The sequence below is a fragment of the Acanthopagrus latus genome, chromosome 4 (assembly GCF_904848185.1).
Source record: "Acanthopagrus latus isolate v.2019 chromosome 4, fAcaLat1.1, whole genome shotgun sequence".
Taxonomy (NCBI): Eukaryota; Metazoa; Chordata; class Actinopteri; order Spariformes; family Sparidae; genus Acanthopagrus; species Acanthopagrus latus.
Window position 1 is genome coordinate 29,390,576 of NC_051042.1, and position 23,028 is coordinate 29,413,603.

At 44.0% G+C, this 23,028-nt stretch overlaps 1 protein-coding gene across 5 annotated transcripts in view; it reads right to left on the reverse strand.

The window, feature by feature from the left end:
• cd276 (CD276 molecule) overlaps positions 1–23,028 on the reverse strand; it is a 70,926-nt gene that overhangs the window by 12,226 nt on the left and 35,672 nt on the right. For all 5 annotated transcript variants that reach the window (XM_037096039.1, XM_037096038.1, XM_037096041.1 and 2 more), the window contains exons 5-6: positions 10,473–10,610; positions 6,719–6,760 (exon numbers count right to left, since the gene is read on the reverse strand). In XM_037096039.1, coding sequence (XP_036951934.1) covers positions 6,719–6,760; positions 10,473–10,610 — 180 coding nt within the window. The remainder of the gene's footprint in view (positions 1–6,718; positions 6,761–10,472; positions 10,611–23,028) is intronic.

A 23,028-nucleotide genomic window follows, 5' to 3' on the forward strand; every position in this document is an offset into this window, starting at 1 on the left:
TAGAGAAAAGAGAACAGACAAAAAGGAAACTTGAGACTGAGATCAACATATTGTGTCAATAACAGATCTGTGTGCAACACAACTACTGTGAGGTGATCGTGTCCGCATCAGTGTAACTTTCATGTCTATTGTGTCATGGCCTTAGCATCATTACAGGCTTGGTAGATGTTATTCCAGCCCCTCCTCCTTCATCACCCCCTCCTGCTCCTCCTCCTCCTTCTCTGCTCCATCTCTGAGCACCAACCTTGCCATGGCTAACAGGAAGCAGAGGGCACAGCGCTTTATTTAATTAGTCACAGCAGCCGAGTGCTCATGTGGAACCAAACAGGGGAGGCAGATTGGGGTAGTGAGATGGATAGGCACTCTCCCACCGGGCCTTGGCTGTGCTGTCGGAGGAGCGTAGATTACATGACAGAAGGGGGAACGGAGGGGAAGGGGGAGGCAAGAGGATGTAAATGGCGTCTGTACAGGGGGATTCATCCCAGGAAAAGGATTGCCTTCACTCCTAAAGCACCCTTTCCTCTCACAAAAGCACGCTCTGCACTGACACTTTTCTCTAATATGCAAAGCAGGCCGGTTCGCCTGTTGCCCGGCCGCTTGTTGTGATGCGCGGCCATGAGTGGTTTGACCGCTTTTATTAACTGTGACAACACTCATTATTCCAAATGATTTAGGGAGCTGCTATTTTTCCTCTATCTCTTCCGACAGTGATCAGGTGGCCTTTTCCTCACGGAGCAGCAGATAACCTCTGAGAGGTTGCAGAAGTAGCTCGGTGTGCAGCACATCCTTGATGAGTTTCATCCCCAAACTCAAGATGAGAAAAAGGGAAGAAAAAAAAGTTTTCTCAACAACTGGCAGTCTTGTTTTATAATCAGACACTTTTATGATATTAATGGTATGAAATGTATAGAAATGACCAGGGGAAACACAGGAAACATCTATGTATTAATCAGGTCTGCCCGATAAATCAAATTTTCATCGTCATCGCAGTAAGAACATGTGCGATAAACAAATGGCTAAAGGCTGCCTGACACGCGATGAGTAAGAAAAATCATTTTGTTTACATGCGCCATGCATGCACCTTGAGCATGCCAACATTTAGCATCAGACGGAGCCCTGGATACAAGGGCCAATCAGCCGTTAGCTACCCTGACAAAATTAATGGGCATCAGTTTGGTAGTGATTGCAAGGTTATGTTGACTGAAGGAGGAGAGAAACGTGATGAAAATGTGGTCAACGAAGACCCTGTGATGAAAAGAAACAGCACTTCTGCTACATGGACTTATTTTGGATTCAGGAGAGACAACGTGTTACAAACACAGGTACTGTGTAGAACATGCTGAGCAGCTTTAGCAACTTCTAGAGGAAACACAACCAACATCCATCAGCACCTGCAATACAACCACGAAGACCTACACGAACAATTCAAAACTAACGTCAGCCATCATTAACTGTATGGTCAATAATATGCAAACTTCAATATTTGTTTATTTATCGTAAGTTATATCGTCATCGCAATATTGAAGTGCGATCGCACATCGCAGATTCTCCTCATTTCGTGCAGGCCTGGTGTTAACAGTTTGAGATTTCAGTGTGTAACTGTATGATTTATGTGACAGGAGGTTTATAATCCCCCATCATTATCCAACCAGTGTTACTTGGCCTTCAGCACCACAACAGCATCTCTCCCCCTTGGAGAAAAACACAGTAGTAAACATGTAGCTTACTCTATGGTGCTGAACCAGCAAGGAACATGAGTGCAGCGTTTGAATAATGTGTGTGCAACTACTAAGCAATGGTGTGAGGGGAGCTCTTTTAATTAGCGCTCTTGAAGTTATCTAGTGACCCACATCTAATAATGAAGGCAACATGAATGTTCTATTTACATATATTTAGTCAGTAATGTGTGACCGTCGGGAGAGCCCGGTGGATGAGTGTGTGGTGCCAGAGGACATGTCAAGCAGGGCTGCCTGGGGCTGCTTTCTAAGGCCCTCTCAATTCGAAACTGTAGCAACGAGGAATGGTATGTTCTTGACCCGCAGGTCTGTCAAACTGGGTTATGCTTCAAGAATTAGGCATGCAACATTTTAATGAGCCTTGGTCTGGTTATGCCGTCTGTTCCATGTTTTGTTTTTTTTTTGCAGTACGCCATTATAGCTCAACCACCTGCAGTCTCTATACTTGGTGGCATGGATTGGGCTTGTAAATTTATGACAATTACTGTAAAAAGAAAACCAAACTAGCTTAAAGGTGCCCTGTGGACCAAAACAGACTGTGTGTATCCCATGAATCCATTAAGAGTAATCTGGATACAGCGTTGGAGGTGGAGCTTTGTTCCTTCTTTTGAAAGCTGCTCAGTATGAAGCCAAAAAAGTTCAACATCCTGTGTACAAAATTACCCACATATCTCACGTCGCTTCCCCATTACACCACCTGTAGTGGGCACTAAAGACTTCTGCTGGCTGAGCGGCAAACTTCCAGTTAATTTAAAAAACATTTTAAATAGTGTATGGTTTACATCCATGTTTGCTTGTTACCAGTCTTTTTCTTCCCTGCCTTTGAGACGCCTTACTCCATTTATGTACACATTACTGCTACCAAATGTCGATCAGTGTGGTAGTACCATGTGAGACAAACTACGGGACATGCAAAACAACATCGCTCCATGAGTTGTCAAGGGTTAAAGTCGATCAGTAAAGATTGATTTTACTTCAGTAATTTATAGGAGCATTCTCTAGTTTATCATGCAGGTTTTATGGTTAAATGTAAAAACAATTTCCTAACTAACTATGGATTATAATCCAAGAGGCATTAAAAAAATATATGTACATCAAAGGAATGTATAGCTATACCTGCCTTCATTATACTCTCATGCTACGCTACGGTTCCAGTACGAGACAAAGGGTGAATATTGTGTGCATGGATGTGCTGAATTTTCATTGCTATGAGAATAACTCAATAGACAGGACAGAGGGGGGATATAAAAAGCACGGAGGTGACTTTGACTCCGGTACAGCTGTCCTTGTTTCTGTCTGTCTGCTTGGGAGTCACCTTTGCACAGCCTCAGCTAGCTAGCTTCTTGAAATTAACACATTTAGGCTGATGAGCTACTGGGCTCGAGGCCCTAATACGATTTTAGCAACTGTCATCCATCTTTCAGTGGTGGCCTTGGCGTGAAGGAGTCAGACGACGGTGAAGGTTGGGGCTTCCTTCTGCCATCAGCTTTACAGGGCCTGACGTTCCCTAACCTTCCACCTTCAAGGGACCTCGCCTCATTTAAGAAGGGTTAATAAAACCGTTTTTCACATGGAGCCTCCTTTTCAGAGGGCGTGTCAAATCGTTCTTTCCGACAATTCTTTGTCTATGAAAGAACTGGGTCACTGACTAACACTCTCTTCCAGGGGCCTTGTTGCTAAGGCCTGCCTCCTCAGAGTCCAGGATTTAGGGAGACAGGGGCTAGTGCACACAAACTAAAGCCAGCTTCTGACAGGAGGAGCTGCACTTGCGTGACTGCAGCCTCCTCTAAACAGCACATCATGCTCAGATTACTGAACACATTTCAGGGAGGAGGTGGGTGAGGGATGAAGCCGGCAACGACTGCACACACTCCACATCTCCGTATGTGGATGCAGATTAGCAGTATAACAGCGTTTCTTCCTGTGTGTGCTGTGGGTGTCCCTTCGCATGTGTGTGCATGTGTACCAGTGTGCGAAAGGGGTTGCTGTTGGCTTAAGCAGCTGCAAATAAGTCCAGAATCTGAGCTCCAGTGTTTGTTAAACATTATTTGCGGCTGCTGTAAAGGCAACAAAAGGGATCCTACCCCACTGCAAATGAATGAGCCCAGGTCCCTAGTTATCACTGGTTATTGTTCAAATCAGGCTGGCTTTGAAAGGGGAGGCGCACTTTCCTTTGGACAGCTCATTAAGATAACACACAAACGTGGCTCCCCATCATCCTGGGTTTATTAAAGTGGGGCTCATTTCAGCTCCTTTGTCTCATGCAGGAACCTCTGCCTTTGTCAGCGCAATTGGAGCCAGATGGCAAAACAAAGCTGCCTGTCTGGAGTGCTTACAGAGTGATCTCATAAGGCAAAGCCATTAGCTTGACTTCACCAGCTCGCCGCCCACAACATCCACCTGGATCAACCAGGTGCACGGACGATGACGAGAGGAAGCGAGAGCAAAGGGTGGCTGTGAGTTGCCGCCTCGTCTCTGGAACACAGCCATCCTGCGGTCTCTGAGTTCCCTTCTCCCCTTGCCCTGCCCCTTTTAGCTAAAGCTAAACTATTAAGTCTCACTAGTTGTGGGATGGCTGACCCCGTTCCTTGCTGCAAGATCTCTCTGAAACATTCATGAGAAAGGCATTAGAGAATAAAAGTCATTGTCCCCCTTCACTCAGAGACTCTCCTTCACCTCTCAGCTTATTAAAATCACATGGTATTAACTTTGCCGTTCACAGAAAGGCTAAATAATTCAATCAGACTAAAGAAGGAGTCAAATGAATAACTCTAATGACATTAACGCTTGAGGGAGAACTGCTCAGAACTGCCCTCACTGCTGTGAGCAGTAGTCACCGAGGCTGGGCTGGCAGAAGAAGCTGGCTCTGCTTGCTAATGGTGAAATTAATTCTGGGCTCATAAGGTCATGCTAAGCATAATTTCACATCACTCTCATCACATAAAAAGAAGCACATAACTAAGTTTTTGTCCTGGTCCACTGCAATTATTAAGAAAGCAAAAGACGAGTAGCGAGTAAAACCGATAACTAACATCAAATTAATTTTAATGAGTAAATATTAACATGCTAACACGTCGGACTAAATTGGTGGACATGCTTAACATTAATTTTAACTTAACTTCATCATTGTAAGCATCTTAGCATCCAGCCCAAAGGAAATAGCAAAGCAACGACGATAAACATTAGGATATTAGCTTTGCTGATGAGAGGTAGCTAGCATGGTGATGGCATTAGGCCTAAAGCAAAAAAAAACAAAGCTATTAAATCTTTCCTCTGAAACATTACAGATGCTCCTGTTAACATCATCATGTCAGCATTGCTTTGAGCATGTTAGCATGCTGACATTAACATATAGCTTAAAGCATCATTCTACCTTACACAGATTCTCAGAGCTGCTCGCGTGGCTGCAGACTCACAGTCTGGTTCATCTTTACCTCCTCAACATCGGCATGTAAGCCACTGTGAGCACTTTAGCACGTATGTGTTAGGATCATGCACAAAGAATACATAAAAGCTGTTCTCCTCTGAAACATTATACATGCCAAACATTATAACGTTAGCTTTGCCACTGTTGGCATTATCATTCAGCAAACAGCAAACAGCAAAGCTATTTACTCTTTCCTCTGAAACATTATACATGCTCCTGCAAACACCACGATGTTAGCGTTATCATTGTGAGCACGTTAGCATGCTGACATTAACGTTCATTCATTCATTCATTCTACCTTACGCAGCTTCTCAGAGCCGCCAGCGTGGCTGTAGAGTCTTAGTCTTGTTAATCTTTATTTCTTTGTTTAAATGCTGGGCTTTGAACAGTTGTTAAATGTCTCTTCACCGAGGGGCAGAATTTCTAAATGTGGAATACGACTCCTTCTGGGCATTGCCTTTGTTGAGTGATTTAAACTAATTAGATCTGAAAGAATAGTGTCTTGCCAAACTCTGTATTGCACTGAGCGATGCAGGGACTGTCACAGGTGATGTCCATCCATTTTGCTGGATTATTCATCATAGGAATTCAGAGCAACTCATCCCGAGCGATAACAATATGCATAACACATTTCAACCAGGATTCAGTGCCACATCAGTTCGGCTCAGTAAACAGGGTCATTTGAGTGCAGGACACGGCGGTGCTATTGTTGGCATTTCGTGCAACTTGGAACTTGTGGAACTTGTTACCATTAAATTTATAGACAAGATAGATTTCACTGTTATAGCCGTGGCTTTAGGGGAACGTATAATGTAAAACAGCTTGTTGGCATCACTAAATTAGTGTGCTCATCTCTCCCCTCTCTCTCTCTGCCTCAAACCCTTGCACACACACACACACACACACACACACACACACACACACACAGTGGAAGAGTTATGCCACTGGGTTGCTGTGTTGAATGGATTCGATGCCTGGAGCTGGTCTCATTTCTCACGTGCACTCATGCTTCATCAGCCTTCACTCACACTTCAGTAAACAAACTTAACATTCAGCTACTTGTTCTGTTGAGCCTCTGCCACCTGGACGTCTTTTTAAAGAACACAGTGTTATTTGATATTTTTTGTGACAGCTTTGCACACAGTAAATAACATATGTGTTGCAATACGATTCCGGGTGAGGTTTCGTTGATATTTTGAATGTGCAAAGAGTGAATTGCACCACTCACAGGCTCAGTTTGCCCACTTGATGCTGCGCTGATTCTTTTTTCTGGGTGTCTTTGTTGGAGAAAATGCACTGTTGCCTGTTTTTGACAGTGTTTGCAGCTTTGCATGATTACACAGCTCATGTGACTGAATGCAAGAAATTTAACACATTTAAATATTTTAGTATACGTTGCAGCTAAATGATGTGACAAAGGGGATTTTTGTCTGCTGCAGTTTCCTGACCAGCACTTGCCACAAGCGATGGCGCAGCTGCAGCGCCAGCTAAAAACAGACAGCAGCTCCCTGATGCATGCAGAGGCCGAGGCTTGACCAGGTGTGGGTTGGCTGACCTGTCTTTGACTCCTCTTCTTCCAGAACCTTGGCCTCTTCAGCTGTAGGGAAGACAGAGGAGTCATTATCAGTGGGCGCCACAGTACAAAAGGCAGACACACAATGTAGTCATTTCATCAAAAGCCTATGGTGAGCCGATCCCTCCACAGCTCAAAGGACAAGCCGCAGCGACGGAGGCATATGACGATGAAGCTCCTCACAATGCCATATCATACGCACACACGCGCCGTACCCACCCCTTAACCTCTTATCCAACCCTTTCACAAAGACAGTAATCACATTAGGCTTCAGCTGCAGGCTCCTCTGAAAAACCCCCCTGTAAACATTCGGGGAGGCACGTCAGTGACGGCCGTCACACTTACATATACACGTGGCATGCATGTGCGCGCGCACACACGCTAAAAATAGGCCTGACACAGTGCATCCAGGCGACTGAGATTCATTCTGTGACAGCATTTTCAATGCGATCGGGTCAGAGATCCGCTGTTTGGCGTCTGATACGCGAGATCGAAGCTGATAATTAGCTGTCTGGGCAACACAATTCATTTGTTTATACTCTCTGAATTTGACAGCAGAGACTGTAACCCTCTGGGGAAATTAACCAGAAGTTCTTATTATTGCAGCCGCGGAACATGCTGAGATTCCCAGATTCGAGCAGCCTGTAAATGCATCAGTCCACCCGCACCTGGACTAATGCATATACAGGCTGCACGTACAGACTTTGTGTTTTGTCATCAGGTTATCTAAAATCACGTATTACCACAGTATTCACAGGATATGTCCACCTTTTATCACAACACATTAACAGTAATTAGTCCAGGATATGACTTTGGTGAAATATCTTCAGATTTAGGCTTTTTTCCTTCCACACACTAGTGCCAGGATGGTATTTTTAATTCCAAACCTTGAACTGAAAGTCTGAGCCTTTCAGCTAACCTGTTAATAACATGTACACTAATGTGTGAAAGCACCGTGAAAAAAATGCAACTATCCCCATTTCCTCACAGAATTGTTGTTGTGTATCATCCACCATGTGTGCACCACTTTATTCACCACCTTCAAATTGACTAAGGGTCTCATGATTGTGGCAGCAGTGGGAAAACTTCGGGGGGGGGTTGATGGGAGAGTGAGACTCATTTAAAGGCTCCTTAAAGTCAGGGTGAAGGTGAGGGCATCCACAGGGGCAGGGAGTGAGAACTGCTTTCTATGTACTTTGCAAGTGTTACAATAAAAGACTGGCTGCATCCCACATGTGTGGGGGTAAGCAGAGCAGAGTGGCTGTGGCTTTTGCGCCAAAGCTGGACAAACCACATAAAAGACGGGCGAGTCGGGGGACAGGAACGACTGGTCAGTGAAGCCAGAAGAGTGCTACTGTTTGTCATCATCCTCCCTTCTCCCTCCACAGATGTGGTGCAGCACTGCCACTGAATCTCTTTTAGCACTGCGGTGTGTTTTCCCAATGTAAGCAAAGGCAAACGGCCCCAGTTGGTAAACCTATAGTTCTATAAATACACTGATTAGTGGGCCTAATTAATTCATTCTTGCACCGTAGAAACAGCAGGGCCTTCTTCTTTTTAAATCCTTTGTGCATATTGGGACATAAGGCTTAATGACAGAATTGTTTGTCCTGCGTGGGCTGTAATTCATTTTTCTCTGTCTTTGAATATCAACTCTTGATGACAAAAATGAAACAATTTTGCTCATTTCACAAGCGAAAACAGCTTCCTCCTGCCAACATTTTGACCAGGGATTTTAAAAACATTTGCTGTTTTTTTCACAAGGGTTTCACAGACTGTAGACTGGAGACAAATACATTTACATGTCTGGTACTGCACGTGAACCTTGTGCACACGATTGCTAAATTGCTGCATTTGGTCAATGGTAAACCTGAGGGTTAACCCCTGTGAAACATCCCCGTGGTAAAAACCCCCTCGGGGGAAACACTGCTTCCCTTATGACTTTCATCTGTCACACATGGGAGATCCGTCCCCCGTCACCTACATCTCCGAGCGCAGCTCTGATTAAATCATATGCTTATCTAAATGTAAAATAAGCTGGGGAGAAATGGAACAGTGGCCCTGGATAGGTCAGCGCGAGCATGTATTAGATACACACAGTCATTATGTAAGGAAGGACATGAGAGAGGGAGAAACACATCAGAGGGAACAGAGCCGTGCTGGTGTCTGGATACAACACCGGCCCTGGAATTGAGCTTTCACTGCAATCCCACAACCTGCTCTGCTCTGTTATGATACACATTCGGCTCCTCCACATACATTATGACAGCGAAGAAAAATGACTTACTTACTTCTCCACTTCTCACTGACCCCTCCACCCCTCGCTACCCAGACACGGTGAAAAAAAAAAAGAGAGAGTCAACTTCAATCTGGCCATTCCCGGGAACGCCATTAAAAGATAAGACAACCACAATTAGGTTGCACTTCTCTGCTTCCTGCCCTCCCCACAGCTCGGGATATGTGCATAGCAATCCCTATTTTAAAACCCCTCCACATCTTTATTCATACAGTATCATTCTATCAAGAGTAAAAGAGTCGGCATGATATGTGAATAAGAGTCAGCTTTCCCACTCTTCAGGTTCATGCTCGGAAAAAAAAAGGGAAAAAAAAGGACCAAAAGACTGCAGAAGCATTGCCGGCAGGGGACAGAATGAGACTTAACATTTCAATAAGGAGGACAGCGGATGACCATGTAATCAATCCTGCCTTTGGTCTTAGTGCTGCGGGTGGGGCGACGCAGCTCCTCGTCCACTCCACTGAAGAAAAAAGGGCCCCACAACCCTCGCAGCCTTTTGCCCGTGGGAGGACCTGCATTATATTTCTGTCTTTCCATTTCATTTGATTTCACATGTTCCACGGAGCTATTTACTCTCTCCTCCGAGTCTGTGTCACTTCCATATTTATTTTCAAACCTCTGGGCCCTGGTGCAGACACTGGCTGACCTTTATTTAAATGTCTCCTCCACTCTGAGCGGATCTCATTACAGCAGAGCTGGTGGCTCTGCACTATCTATCTCATTTCAAAACTTTTTCTCTTTGCACTTGCGGCGATCCTCAGCTATTCCACAACGCTAATTACTGGACCCGAGTAATGATGTTCCTCTTTGCCGAAGATATGTGTCCCACCATCCGAGATCCTGCCTATACGCATTAAGCAGAACTCCCTCTGGATTCTCAAAGTTCCTTGAGCAGTTAACATCTCATCACTGCTTTCTGCTCTATCTCTCTCTTTCTCTCTCTCTCGTCGTGCCTCCCACATGATCCGGGGCAACACGTCGCAATTATGCATATCATCTACTTGCTCACTATGTGAAGACTTTAAGGAGGCCTTCTGCATTTTAATGAAGGCCCTGAGAAGGGTTGAAAGGGCCGGAGAGCATGATAGGTTAGCATTCATTATTCAGCAAGCCCTTGAACTGTGTACGCAGCAGGCCAACACAGCACAAAAAAAATAAATAAAAAAAACAGAAAATCATTCCATTACTTTATTTTCTTTCATGCGTATAGCTCCAAAGTTGTCACTGCTCTGAGATTAACTTTTCATATTGCCCCTAATGAAGGCAGGACAGCCCCCCAAAACATGCTTTTATCTGACCTTGAGGATTAAACATGGATTTTCTCGCGAATTATCACCAATGAATTGTACTCTTGTTAGAACATATACTACTTTTGAATTTCACAGTCGCCTCTCTCCCTCTCCAGCCCCCCTCCCGCCCCGTCTCTTCCACTCCCTCTACCTTCTCTCCTGGCCTCCTCGCAGCTCTCCTTGATCTTCCTGCGGCAGACAGCAGCCAGGGCGATGAGCAGCACCAGCAGACACACGGCCAGGCCAACAGTTACCCACAGAGCCACCGGGGGGAACGCGATGTTCTGACCTGAAGCAAAGGGCAGAGGGAGAGGAGAGGGAGAAAGAGAGGGAGAGAGAGAGAGAGCCTCATTATTCACTCTTGCAGTGCTAAAATAGAAGCACAACTGTCACCGCTGCATCCATCACCATTATTTCACCATTTGACAATTCAGCTGTTAAGAGTTCGTCCTCGTCAAAAAAAAAAAAAAAATCCTGAATTATCCGGACTGCAGAACTACTAAAGCACAACATGATGACACCAATGATGATTATTGCCATCATCATCATCATCATCATCATCACCATCATCACTGTCGTCTCCAACCATCATCGCCGGCGTTTTGTCACATAATCGCCGAATTAGGTTTGACTTTCAGCAGGGACTGTCAAAGGAAACACAAAACGGGCGTGAAACCCCTCGCTCTGTGTGAACGGAGCGGGAGCTTCTTTACTAGTGTCCAATTAAGACACTCGAGTCTTTCAATTGAGTCCAGATGGCGTACAGCTCACCAGTCGCAAAAGACCGTGTTGTCGTTTTTCACTGAAACAGCATTGGCACAGCTTATAGAGGATGTTGGCACTAACCGTCCCACCCCCTGCCTTCTGCTACGCATTGCTCAGATGTCTGAGGATTCGATGCATTCGCTTTAATATTCTTTAACACGTCTGAGATATTATTATCATCATCACTCTAAATAGGAATGAAAACAATAATTAGAGATATATTTCAGACATGAATAAGCTAAAAAAAAAAAAAAAAAGCACTAAATTAAAAAAGTCTTGATTTTTTTTTTGACGAGTACAGTGATATCTACAGATATCTTTTGGGCAGCTAGGGGGGGAAAAAAAAAAACTTAGGAGACAATTAGATGTCAAAATAAGTGACAGTATCTTGGCAAACTGCAAACTGATGAGGAGAAATAAAAGGACAGCAGGACAAAGAAAAGATATCAGAGACATAGCCAAATTTCCCTGGGGTATTCAAACTGAACAGAGGGAGAAGAAAAGAAAACAGCCGAGCCACTAAATAGCTGTGAGCCTGGCTGTAGCACAAACAGGCCTCCTTCAGAAAGTGCCCGCTCTGGGCAGATAATAATAATACACACACAGGGAGAGAAAAAAAAAAGAAAAGAAAAAAAAAAGACTGAAAAATGACTGGCATTGGAAAGAGGAAATGATGAAGCATCTGTAAGGACTTGGCATCAGCTATGAAGACAGGCAGACAGGCTATAATACAGCCCAGCCAAGATGGAGGGCAAATAGAGGCATCCTTGTGGAGGTGATGAATTCTCAGATGGAAATCCAGTCCATCTGACGCCGAGAAACAGATGTACCTGATTGTCCCAAGAAACGGAGTTAATGAAAGGCCACACGGGGCCGTAGAGGGGAGGAGGAGGGACACGTGCCTGCCAATGATAGAGAGGACGTCGTTTAAAATATCTGCTCAGCCTTCATTCCGCTGTTGTTTTTAGACGTGCATGCTTGGCACTGCTCCGGGGACGCCAGAGTCCGTCCAACTGACGGTCACTTTGCTCCAGACTGATATTTCTCAACGACTCGTGGATGGATTGCCATGAAATTTCGCACAGACACTCATGGTCCCCAGATGATGAGGCCTAATGACTTTGGCGATCACCTGACTTTTCTTCTAACACCACTATGAGGCTCATATCGGACATTTTGAGTGAAATGTAGGACGAATCATAAGAACTTTGGTGATCTCTTACCTTTCTTCTGTCATCATCATGTTTGGAGCTAATTGGCAAATGTTAACATGCTAAAACGCTTCACAACAATGGTTGACAGTGACCTGCATAACATCACCATGTCAGCAGCTGTGTTGCCAGCATGTTAGCATGGTGACATCTGTATTCATCCTTGGTTAACCTGTGGTAATAAATCAAAACATATCACTGCCTCCAGTGTGATAGAAGCAATAGTTGCTCAGGCAGATGTTGCTATACGTTTTATATATTTCTTTTAATATGTGTTTAAGGTCGCCACAGTCTGTTGAATCATGTATATCTATTTCAAGAAAGCCTCTCAGTCCACAAAGACTCTCTTGTACTGCTACTGCAAAGCAGGATAAACAACCAAATGTCACGGAGAAAGGATAAAATCTGGAAAGTCAATCTTGTCATTTTGATGAAGCTGCGCATGCCTCCCCAGGCTAGCCATGACTGATGATGCTGTGGCTCGCTGTCCACCGAGCCCTTCACTCTGTTATATTTAAAGAATGGCCATCTGAGAGCGGCTCCGAAAAACCACAGAACATGTATGAAAGAGGAATTCTCACGCATGAGCCGCTATCGTCTCATTAAATCGGAAAAGTAACAAATGTGTCCAGCGCTTAGTGATGAGTAAAAAAAAAAAAAAAAAGACGAGGTGCTCTTTGTTTTCCATCGTCTCTCTCATTCTCTTTTTACTCTCGCGCCTTCCCACCACGCTCTCCCTCCCTCAAGGCAGACTGATAAAGACAAATGCCATAGTCGGCTATCATTGCTACGCCAGGGCCCAAAGGGCTGCAGGATCATATTTTTCTTTTTCTCTTGTTTGATGATGTGATTTTGTTTTCTTCAGAAATAGATTTGTCTCTAATGGCTCTGTTTACCTATCCTCTCTTCCCCCCTTTTCCCTATTCCCTCTGTGCAAGGGTAAGGATGGAGTGCTCTGGGCTGCACTGTCACATTACCTAGAGTCTGCAGACTCAGACTTAAGAGAGCTGCACCAAACACAGCAAAACTTCACTTCACACACTCTGCATTTTTTCTTCCGGATGCCATGAATATGTAGCACGCGTCGAGCCGGGCATAAATAATAGTGGAAAATGTGCGTCTATAACGAGCTGACATGATACGATGGAGAGAATGAAACAAAAAACAATCTTAATTACAGACCTAAATGCCACTCGCTCACCGGGGATCCTGTCTCTATTTACATCCACTCGTCGTAAGTTGACTGGTAAACATAAACTGGATGTTGGGGCTGAAGTACGTAGCCTGTCAGTGCACATAAAATGACACTATAAATATAGTACATCTTTGCGTTTTCTGTCATTTATTTTACTACCAACGTGAAAGCTTAGAGTCAAGGCAAAATTCTGCACGTTTCAGCACATTTAAACTGCATGCTGCCAGTTTATGAAGGGTTTTTTTTTTTTTTTTATTGCATTCTATATGTTTGCTGTGTCTTGATAAAGCTGCACTAGTAACATTTTGCCACCGTCAGCAGCCACACGGAAGAGTCTACTGCCACCATTTTGCACAAATTCAATCGATAATCTAAAAATATACGTATCATATGGTTAATACGCATATATGTATCTCAGTTTAAAACATACAGAAGAGTTTGTTTCCTGTGCTATGTGATCCACAACTTATTAACTTCTGGTATTCTTGTTACGTGTGTATAAAATATCCCTGTCGCACGTGTGTCAGCGCCAAGAAGGTGGACAGTCCACAGCTGTGTGAACTTGAAGGGGTCTCACACACGTTACTGAATGATTCAGCAGGTGAACACAACTACAGGAACACCTGCACCATGTCATGCAAATCCAGTATCATGACCTGCTTTAAGCATTTATACTTCATTGAAACTGTGCCTGAGTCACTGAGTCAACACTGTGGCACCTTTAGAGACTATAAAATGGGACTGTTCTATTATACTCTATTATATTGTACGTATAATGTCAGCACTATCATTTTGTCTAAATTATTTATAATGAAAAGGGACTACTGGTGGCTACAAATGTACCTTCAATTTATGTTTGCAACGCTTTTTATTGGCGATATCGACCACACCTGGAGCCCATCCTCTACTGTTGCTTCTTATAGGTGGTGCTTCACCGTAGGTGTTTGTGTATCATCGAAGGCCACAGCAGACTGCTCAGGTAAAAATAGATATTTAATGGGGGCAGGCGAGAGTATGATAAAACACCACCTCCATATGGAGCCTCTAACACAGGGCACATCACCAATGAGGAATGAGGCTCCCTGAGTCTCAGGAAGACACTATAGGGGACTCACAAGGGGCCAGCTTAGGTATTGTTTGGGCTTCAGTGAATGTGAGAGCCAAGATTTGCAGGCGTTTTTACAAGCCTGAGTGTTTTCTCTCCAGCACCTTTGGTGGAATAAAGTGCTCCTAAGGCTCCCTTGCCTGTCATCTTGGTTCTGCAATGTGAAGACAGTGGAGATCAAAGCTGCTTTCTCTCCAACTGTCAGCCCAGTTTTACCTGCCTAGAAGAAACCTAGCCTCTTAAGCTGTGACCAAAGGAGAATAATGTCCCTTGACAGAAGGATGGCTTCGGGCTAAAAAGAGCCTCAAGGCTCATTGTAGACAAGCCGGAGGGATGAGGAAGAGGAGAGGAAGAGTCAATTAGGTTTTTCTTTCATTGTCAGGATGAACAATCTGGCCTTATTCTGCCTGCTCGTGGAAATCGAGGAAGAGAGCGGAGGAGGGCCTGTAGAGGAGTGGTGCTGATCACAGTAGAGCGAGGTGGACCAGGGGCTAGCCCAGGGGTTGAGCAGCAGCCGGGCCCAGCCCTGCTGGAGGGCCTATACAACCCTGGAGACCATAGAGGCAGAGCCAGGCCCCAGCACATGAAACAGGCTTATATATCTCTCTAAAAATGAGTCACATGGCAGAGATAAAGACATTCATCCAGACAATACAGGGAGGCAGGGAAGAAACAGTAAAGTGAATGAGATATAAAACTCAGTGAGACAAAACAGGAGCTCACGCTTAAATCACATTCACCCAACACTGGTGAGGTGATTGATACATACTACCTCAGCAGAGTGCAAACAGGCTCGCAGGCGCCGGTGATTTAAACTTTTTTTATTCAGTCTTCTGAGCACCAGCGCCGATCTCACAGGGAGGAGACTGGCAGAAACAACAACAGCAGTGCTAATGGAAAGAAGATGGCCTTGGTGTCAGAGGACACGGATTAGCCGGAATGAAAAACATGAGCATGAATATTAGGATTACACTGAACGAATGACTTTGAATTTGTTTCAGCTCCAGTTTCAATTAGAGTCCTTTATTATCAACCTCGAAGGTGTCCATCAAAACCTCAGAAACCCTCCCCATTCGGCCCCGGCGTGAAAAGCTTGTGACTGCACCGGCACACCAGCTGTTCTTGCTCTATTTCTAGGGAACACCTCTCCCTCTCTGGGAGAGGGTGAGAAGCTCACTTGTAGACGGAAAACTTGGCAAACTGAGACGGATGGCGACAGGTTTTCGTCCTGTCAGCATCTTTGCTCTGAGCCTTCTCTCTTCTTTTTGCATTTCAATAAATTGCTTTTCAGCGCGCTGCTACCTCACTGTCTTATTGGCATGCAGGGCGGCAATGTGCTCGTCTCTGGGACGACCCAGCGCCCATTTACTTACACAATTTGTCTGACATTATTGCCCTTCCCCTGACGCCATGGGCTCGTGGCAAACACGAGTGTATGATGTGCAGACGTGCACATTAAAACAGAGTAATGGCTCTGCATTTAGAGGAATAAAGTTTCTAACAGCCGTCTTTTTTTCTCAGCAGGAGGACTATAAAAGCCATCTGGAGTCGGGTGGGGGGAGAGTAAGGTGGATGAGCTAGTGAGTCAGTGAAGGTTGGAGGGATAGGGCAGGCGGGTGAGTGACCAAGCGACCTGAGCAGGTACGAAAACAAGCAGGTGAATGAGTTTGTGGGTTCGCAAGCGAGCAGGCACTGAGCTGGTACCTGCGTGAATGCCGGACTGGGCTGGAATCACAATGAAGTTTTGGTATTAGTCCACACTCGACTCATAAGCTGTCTCTCAGACATGTCAGGCTGCTACTGACCTTTCTCCAGTGGAAGGTTGGCTCACAGTCTAAAGACGTTCTGACTTTGGTGCAGCGCCATGGATTTAGAATGATGTGTTGGTGAGGTAAGGTTACCTCCTCCATAAGATGAGTCAGACTTTTATCTGGTTGATCCACAGGTGAAATATTTCCCCACCATCCAATGGTCACCCACTACTGAGCGAGGTTACAATGAGGCACAGAGGCAGACTGAACTTGAGTTGAAATTTGCAGGTCAATGCAGGATATGGATTTGGATCATTGCGGTTTACTGCGACAATACAAGACAACACGACCTCTTGGAAAATGAGGGACTCCTTCGCAATGAACAAATAAAGTAAACAGTGTAGATAAGGGGGATCTTACTTACAAAGGCAGCAAAAGATTTAGTGGCCTAGGTAATCATTTGTTAATGAAACTCTTGCTTATGATTTAGGGACACTGACGTGGCTGGTTAGCTAGTCTTGTTTTCAAACAGTCCATCAGGTTATATTTACTGTGTGTCAACCGTACGTAATGTGACTAGTTGAGCAGACTACTGTAGTTTATCTCCTGCTGCTGAATCGATCTAAGGTGCATCCTATTTACTGTAGTAGTTGACGATGTTTCCATTGCAGGAGAACCTTATGTGATTGTAATGATTATTCCAAGTATTAATCAAACCCTGAGTTGTTGCCAGGGAAACAGGGTTAGTGATCGTGTAAAACTTTATATTTTCACCACAAAATCATGACAATATAAATCAATGGTCTTCATATTTTTATTCCGGCAAGAGACAGTTCTGGCCTTCACCTCGTCCATTAATGACGTCCGGTCAGGTGCGATCCTTTACTCATTTTCGGATTATTTCACATGGAAATTCCAAACCTTTGCAGAACTGGGCTGTGACAGAAATGCCCCACTGAAAGCGAGAACATGTCTTGTATATGCCGTGGTGTTGGCTTGATGCAAAGAAAGTGAGAAGAAATTGCAGAACAGACACGATCAAGATAAAGATAAAGACTTGAAGTAAAATGATTTACAGTGCAAGATAGATTTGAAAACTTCGAACAAACATTTTGCGTACAGGAAAATAGGATTATTGCTGAAATCCATCGTTACTGAGAAAACATTGTAATACAATTGTGTCCATTGCAGAGCCACCATCCCATCCCACTGATCTCATATGTTTAGCAACTCGAAACTGCTCAGACTGTGTCATTAACTTCCTGTCTACACTCTAAGTGAGGACGTCTTATGTTGTGTACATCGACATCTACTGCTTTTGATCTCCCCGCATCTGTACTTTAGTTTGATAATATGCAGTTTATGAAAAAACTGTGGAGGACTGACAGAGCTGGAGGGAGATCAGAGACTTTCATCAGCTGCGCTCTGACAAACATCAACCTCTGCTTTATGGTGCTCATTAGATGATTCCTACCGCACAGCGCAGGGATCAGCTGGTCATGTTGCTGAAGACCGATCAGAATGCGTTGAGGTTTTTGTTTAATTTTGTGTTTGTGATGATGCTGTATGAGTTGGGCCATAAGAAACAGGTATTAAAACAATGTTTTGGGGCACCAATTAGCTCCGATGGTAGAGTGGGCGTCCCATGTACAGAGGCTTTGTCCTCGCTGCAGTGGCCCCGGTCAAGTCCCAACCCAGGATACATAGTCACATTGTAAAGTTCTCCATGACATGGGCTTACCACTGTGTAACAGGCTGAGAGTTCCAGATGATATCATAATGATAATAATGTAGTAACATACACCATCACACAGTTGAGCAGGCTGTAAGCTAGTTAACAATTAATGTAACTTCTCACCAAAGATCGTCTATTTAATTTGTGTGTGGTGACGACTCTATATGACACTGTAGTCAGCAATAACAACTACAAGATAAGACACAAAGTAGGAGATGGAGTGAACTCAAAAAAATATGGTTGGGCAGCATGAGGTCAATTTATGAGTAGTATTAAGTATTCACAATTTAGGATTTAAATTAAATATTATTTTCATATAGAACATTAATGATTTCAGCCGTCTCCTGTGCATGTTGAGCTGCCCTTTAGTTATATTAAATTATGTTTGTGTGTTTTTTACATGCATACTGTACATACAATATTTTAAAACATAATAAAAAACTAGACTGTACCTTGTAACAACATACTGTAGATTATCTTTCAGTGTTTTAATACTGTATATTATGTCACAAAATGTACAGATTTATGTGACATGTGGCCTTAGTAATTTGTAATTTTTTTCCCCCAAAAAATATCATAGTGTCTTAAAAACAAATTCATAAAACTGAGTCACTGAAGAAATCTCACTAACTTCCTGCCTGGAAGCTTTTTGTGTTTTACTCTACAACCAGACCAGCAGTGTGACAGTCGGCGACGCTTTTCTGGGAGGGAGGCTCGGGGTTAAGTTAAGTCACAGGTACATTTAAAGGGATGATTGCAAGTCTTACTCAGATATGCCTGGGGCAAGGTTAGAGTGATTTTTCTCATCTTTACAGTTGAAGGTAATCCTATACCCCGTAGACTGCCTAATTAACTGAATACACAGCTCAGAGCAAACTGCATGGTTGTCGTGTTAGCAAAGCAGAGGCTACGTTACAGGCGCAGAGGGTGTGAGAATGTGTAATGGCTCCGTGCTGGAATATATAAACAATGGCCTGGGGTGGAGGTGGGCAGTATAACCAGAAAAAAACTCAACACCGGTAGAAATATACATGCCCCGATGTGGATTCGGCTCCACCATTTGTTCTGGTGCAGAATGGATTTTTAAATGTCACGTCAAAAGTGCACCGCGAGCATCAGCTTACTGCGTGTTAACCAGTGCGCATACACTTCCCTTTTGCACTAAAACAAACGCACATTTGCATGCTAAGGGAAGGGCGGGTGAAGAAATGGAGTCAGACAGCTCAATGGAGACGGGAGCGAACCATGAGGAAATATGTCAGCAAGTATGAGGAATGTTAGAAAATGTGCTCCAACTGTGACACGAGTAGTGCGGCGATGGTGCAAAGAGAAAAAAAAAAAAAAACACAATGCAGACAACACTGCAAGTGTCCCTGTCCCAACGATAAGACAAGTCAGCTGTGGAGGGACGTGGTGAAAACACAAGATCTGTGGATCATAAAAAAAGAAAAAAAAGACTCACAGAACATTTCAGAGTCCTGAACAGCTGTCATGAAAAAGTGAAGCAAACAACAGAAACACCAAAGACACACACACACACACACACACACACACACACACACACACACACACACACACACACAGCTGTGCAGTGTAATAAGCTCTTAATTTCTACCAGGTATGAAGCTCTCCTGCACAACTGCTGTAAACTATATTAATGGTTAATTGGCCATAACTTTAACTTCAGGTAATAAATTATTTCTATACCAGAGTCTGTCCCGCATCTGAATCACATTTGATTGAGGTTGTAAGAATAAAAGAATACCATTATATACCATCATTATACTTCGATATAAATCTCATGTCATTATGGCCGTTCCCTGTCACAGAGAGGGGTGAAAGCAGGCGACAGTACTGTCTCACATATTGGTCTGCCCACCTCATCTCACACCAGCCAGGCTCGCTCTCTCTCAACATCTCCCATGTCCCTTCCAGCCCCACTGGGGCCTCAATTAAAAACTCCTCTGATGTCTAGTAACTGACAGAGACTCCATCACTTCCACACATCTCTCTCCACCGAGAGTGGCATTAAGATGTTGGAGGCAGAGTGGACTATTGATTTTCTTCTTCTTCTTCTTTTTTTGTTTTTTGGTTGCTCCGTTTCTTCGCTGGGCCATCTACGCAATGCGGGCGGAACTTGAGTGCAATACTTAGTTTACAGCGTTGTGTTGTCTAAATTTTTAATTAGCTTTAAATCTGCCGGTGCTGCCTGTGAGATGCTGAGGAGGAGAGGTGTAGGAGACAATCACTAGTGACAGCTGCCAGTACCAAAACAGACTGTTTTGTTGATAATGACAAATAGAGGAGCTAAGAGCAGAGTGACAAGGGCAAATAGGTATGACAGCACTAAAGAGCCATTTGAAACAAAGTGATCCTGCTGAACAAACCCAAACTTAATTCTTCCCCTGAGCTGCATCGAGCACCTCTTAAAGCACTATTACTTTTTTTAGCCACTCATTGCAAAGAGCAATATTATCATCTAAACAAGCTGTCCTGAAAATATATGCAGACAATTTTACCATTTTACACTTCAAACATACATGGAGCATGATTAACATTGATTTGAAGTTGTGTTTCTGGCAACCTCAGACAGATTTAAGTCATTATTCAATCTTCTTTTAGCTTTGTTTTGGTCTCCACCACCTCCTGGGAGAAATATCTTGCTCTTCAGCTGCTCCACTATGTTCACTAATGGCTAATGTTACCAACCTGCCATTTGGTGCTACCTAAGTAGTGCACATGGGTATCACAAGAGCTTCTGTTGCTGAAAAAACAGCTAGCTTGCTACTGCTGTTGCAAACGAGACAGATGACAGAGGTGGAGCAAACAGTAAAACTATGGGTTCAAAAACCAAAACAATGAGCTGAAGGATGCCAAAACGCAGTAAAGTTGTGGGTTCTGAAACCAAAACAATGAGCTTAAAGATGCCAAAATGCTGTGTCGAGCTGAGGATAACTGCAAAGTTGGGGTGAAAATTCTCTGCAGGTTTGTTATTAAGAGCAACTTCTTTGACATTATAATTGTTCCTTTAAAAACAATCATTAGTGCAGATTCAAACTGCAGCCCAGTGTTATTTTTTTCACGGTGCACTCGCATACTGCTGGTGGGAAACGACTTTATGTAAGTGATAAAGTGCACAGATGAACGCATAAACAGGGCTCATTACACATGGAATACTTCAATGACACATGGTGACAAATAGTAAATAATACACTACTGGAAAGGCACGCTAACACGGTGAATGAGCCACAACTGCATAGTTCTATTTCCGACGGCTCATTGCACCAAGAACAAACTGCAGCCTCCAACTCGCGGCAGACGTCCTGTGAAGTGCGCACCTATTGCTGAAACAACCCCTGTGTTACATCAGTACAGTGCAAAGTGGGTGAGAAATATCATCCAGGATATGAACTTTAACATGACACTTATTGAGCCATCCATTCAAGAGCACCTTCAGGTCAGGAACACATTCAGTAGTTGCACCAGCCTTTGTAATAGTCTTTCACATTTGGTTTCCGTCTCTTTGGATCCCTGTGAATCACTGATGGGACAGCTAAAGAGAATCTGCACGTAGTCCTTGTATCCACTGTAGTAGCGTGCTCTAGTTACAAAATTGCCTTATCTCCTGCAAAACTTTTCACATTCACCGCTGATTCCGTCTGATTTAAAGTATCAATGTTTGTTTACGAAGAAACAAAACCCGTCGTTCAAATCCACAGGAGCAGCTGCTGTTTGCGCGATAACATCTCTGAATACAAAATGACAGGATGTAAGTTTTACCCCTATATCACAAAGCAATGTGAGCACCATCCCAAACATTAAAGAACCGCCCGGGCCTCTTCAAAGAGCGCTGGTTCTTAGTATGCTTCTCCCACTGCAGTATTACTAGGAGAATATATAATGACAGATTTTTTTAAAAGACATGTCTCTGTATGTCTTTGCCTAGGGCTCTCATTATAAAACAGCATTTCTCATTTTCCTCTGCTGCAGTCTTTGGTGGCTACTGGAGAGACAGATGAATATTCTCAAAGCACTCGAGCTAAGCCGACCTCAGACTCCGGAGCGGGTCAGTGCGGTCCTGTTTGGCGTTCATCTGGAGAACAAAAGCAAACCTCTTCACATGATTACACTATAATTTGCTTAGCCTGAATGCAAATACTGTAAATACAAACACTGTTGAAACCACGCGGTTGTTGTTTTCAGGCAGGTCGCGGGTCAAGTTTAGCCATTGAATAACACCCTGAACAACGATTGGTCACTTGTTAATGTCTAACAGGGGGATGGGCCCAGCGACACACACACAACTGTCCACCTCAGGAGGTCGGTGTGGAGCGGCATATCCGGTAGCACGGAAAGTTCTGAATCATAGGAATATTGCTGGAATACCACAGGCTGCGGCGTGTATCCGTGATCCTCTCACTCTGAGCGACTACGCGCTGCCACTTGTCACTTTGATTCGCTTTCTCTGCACCTGCACACTCTTTGCTACAAGGGAATGAAGAGGGGGTGCTGCAGGTTAACAAGAGGGGTTCATTTTGCCAACAGCGGTTACAGCACGCCTCCTCAGTGCCTCTCAAATTGCCTGGTGGACACCACTGATTAACTGGAAACATTGGGAAACACCGAGCCTGCCTTCATGATACACGTGCTCTTGTGTGTACAAGTTGTTCTGGGTCAATTTGATCGAAAGGCTTACTATTCTACAGTATATAGGCTACAATATAGTATAGAACTGCTTATTCATAATTTACAGTAGTTGAGGGACTATTAGAGATGCAAGATGATAATGACAGAGGACAGCGATAGCGCCACCGCCTGATACACAGCACAGTTAGGCCACTGATATTTCAGAGCTATGGTTGGACGATAAGTTCTCTCTTTCACAAACCTCAGTCATATAAAGATGAATGAGTCAGGCAAACTAGATTGGACAACTTATTCAACT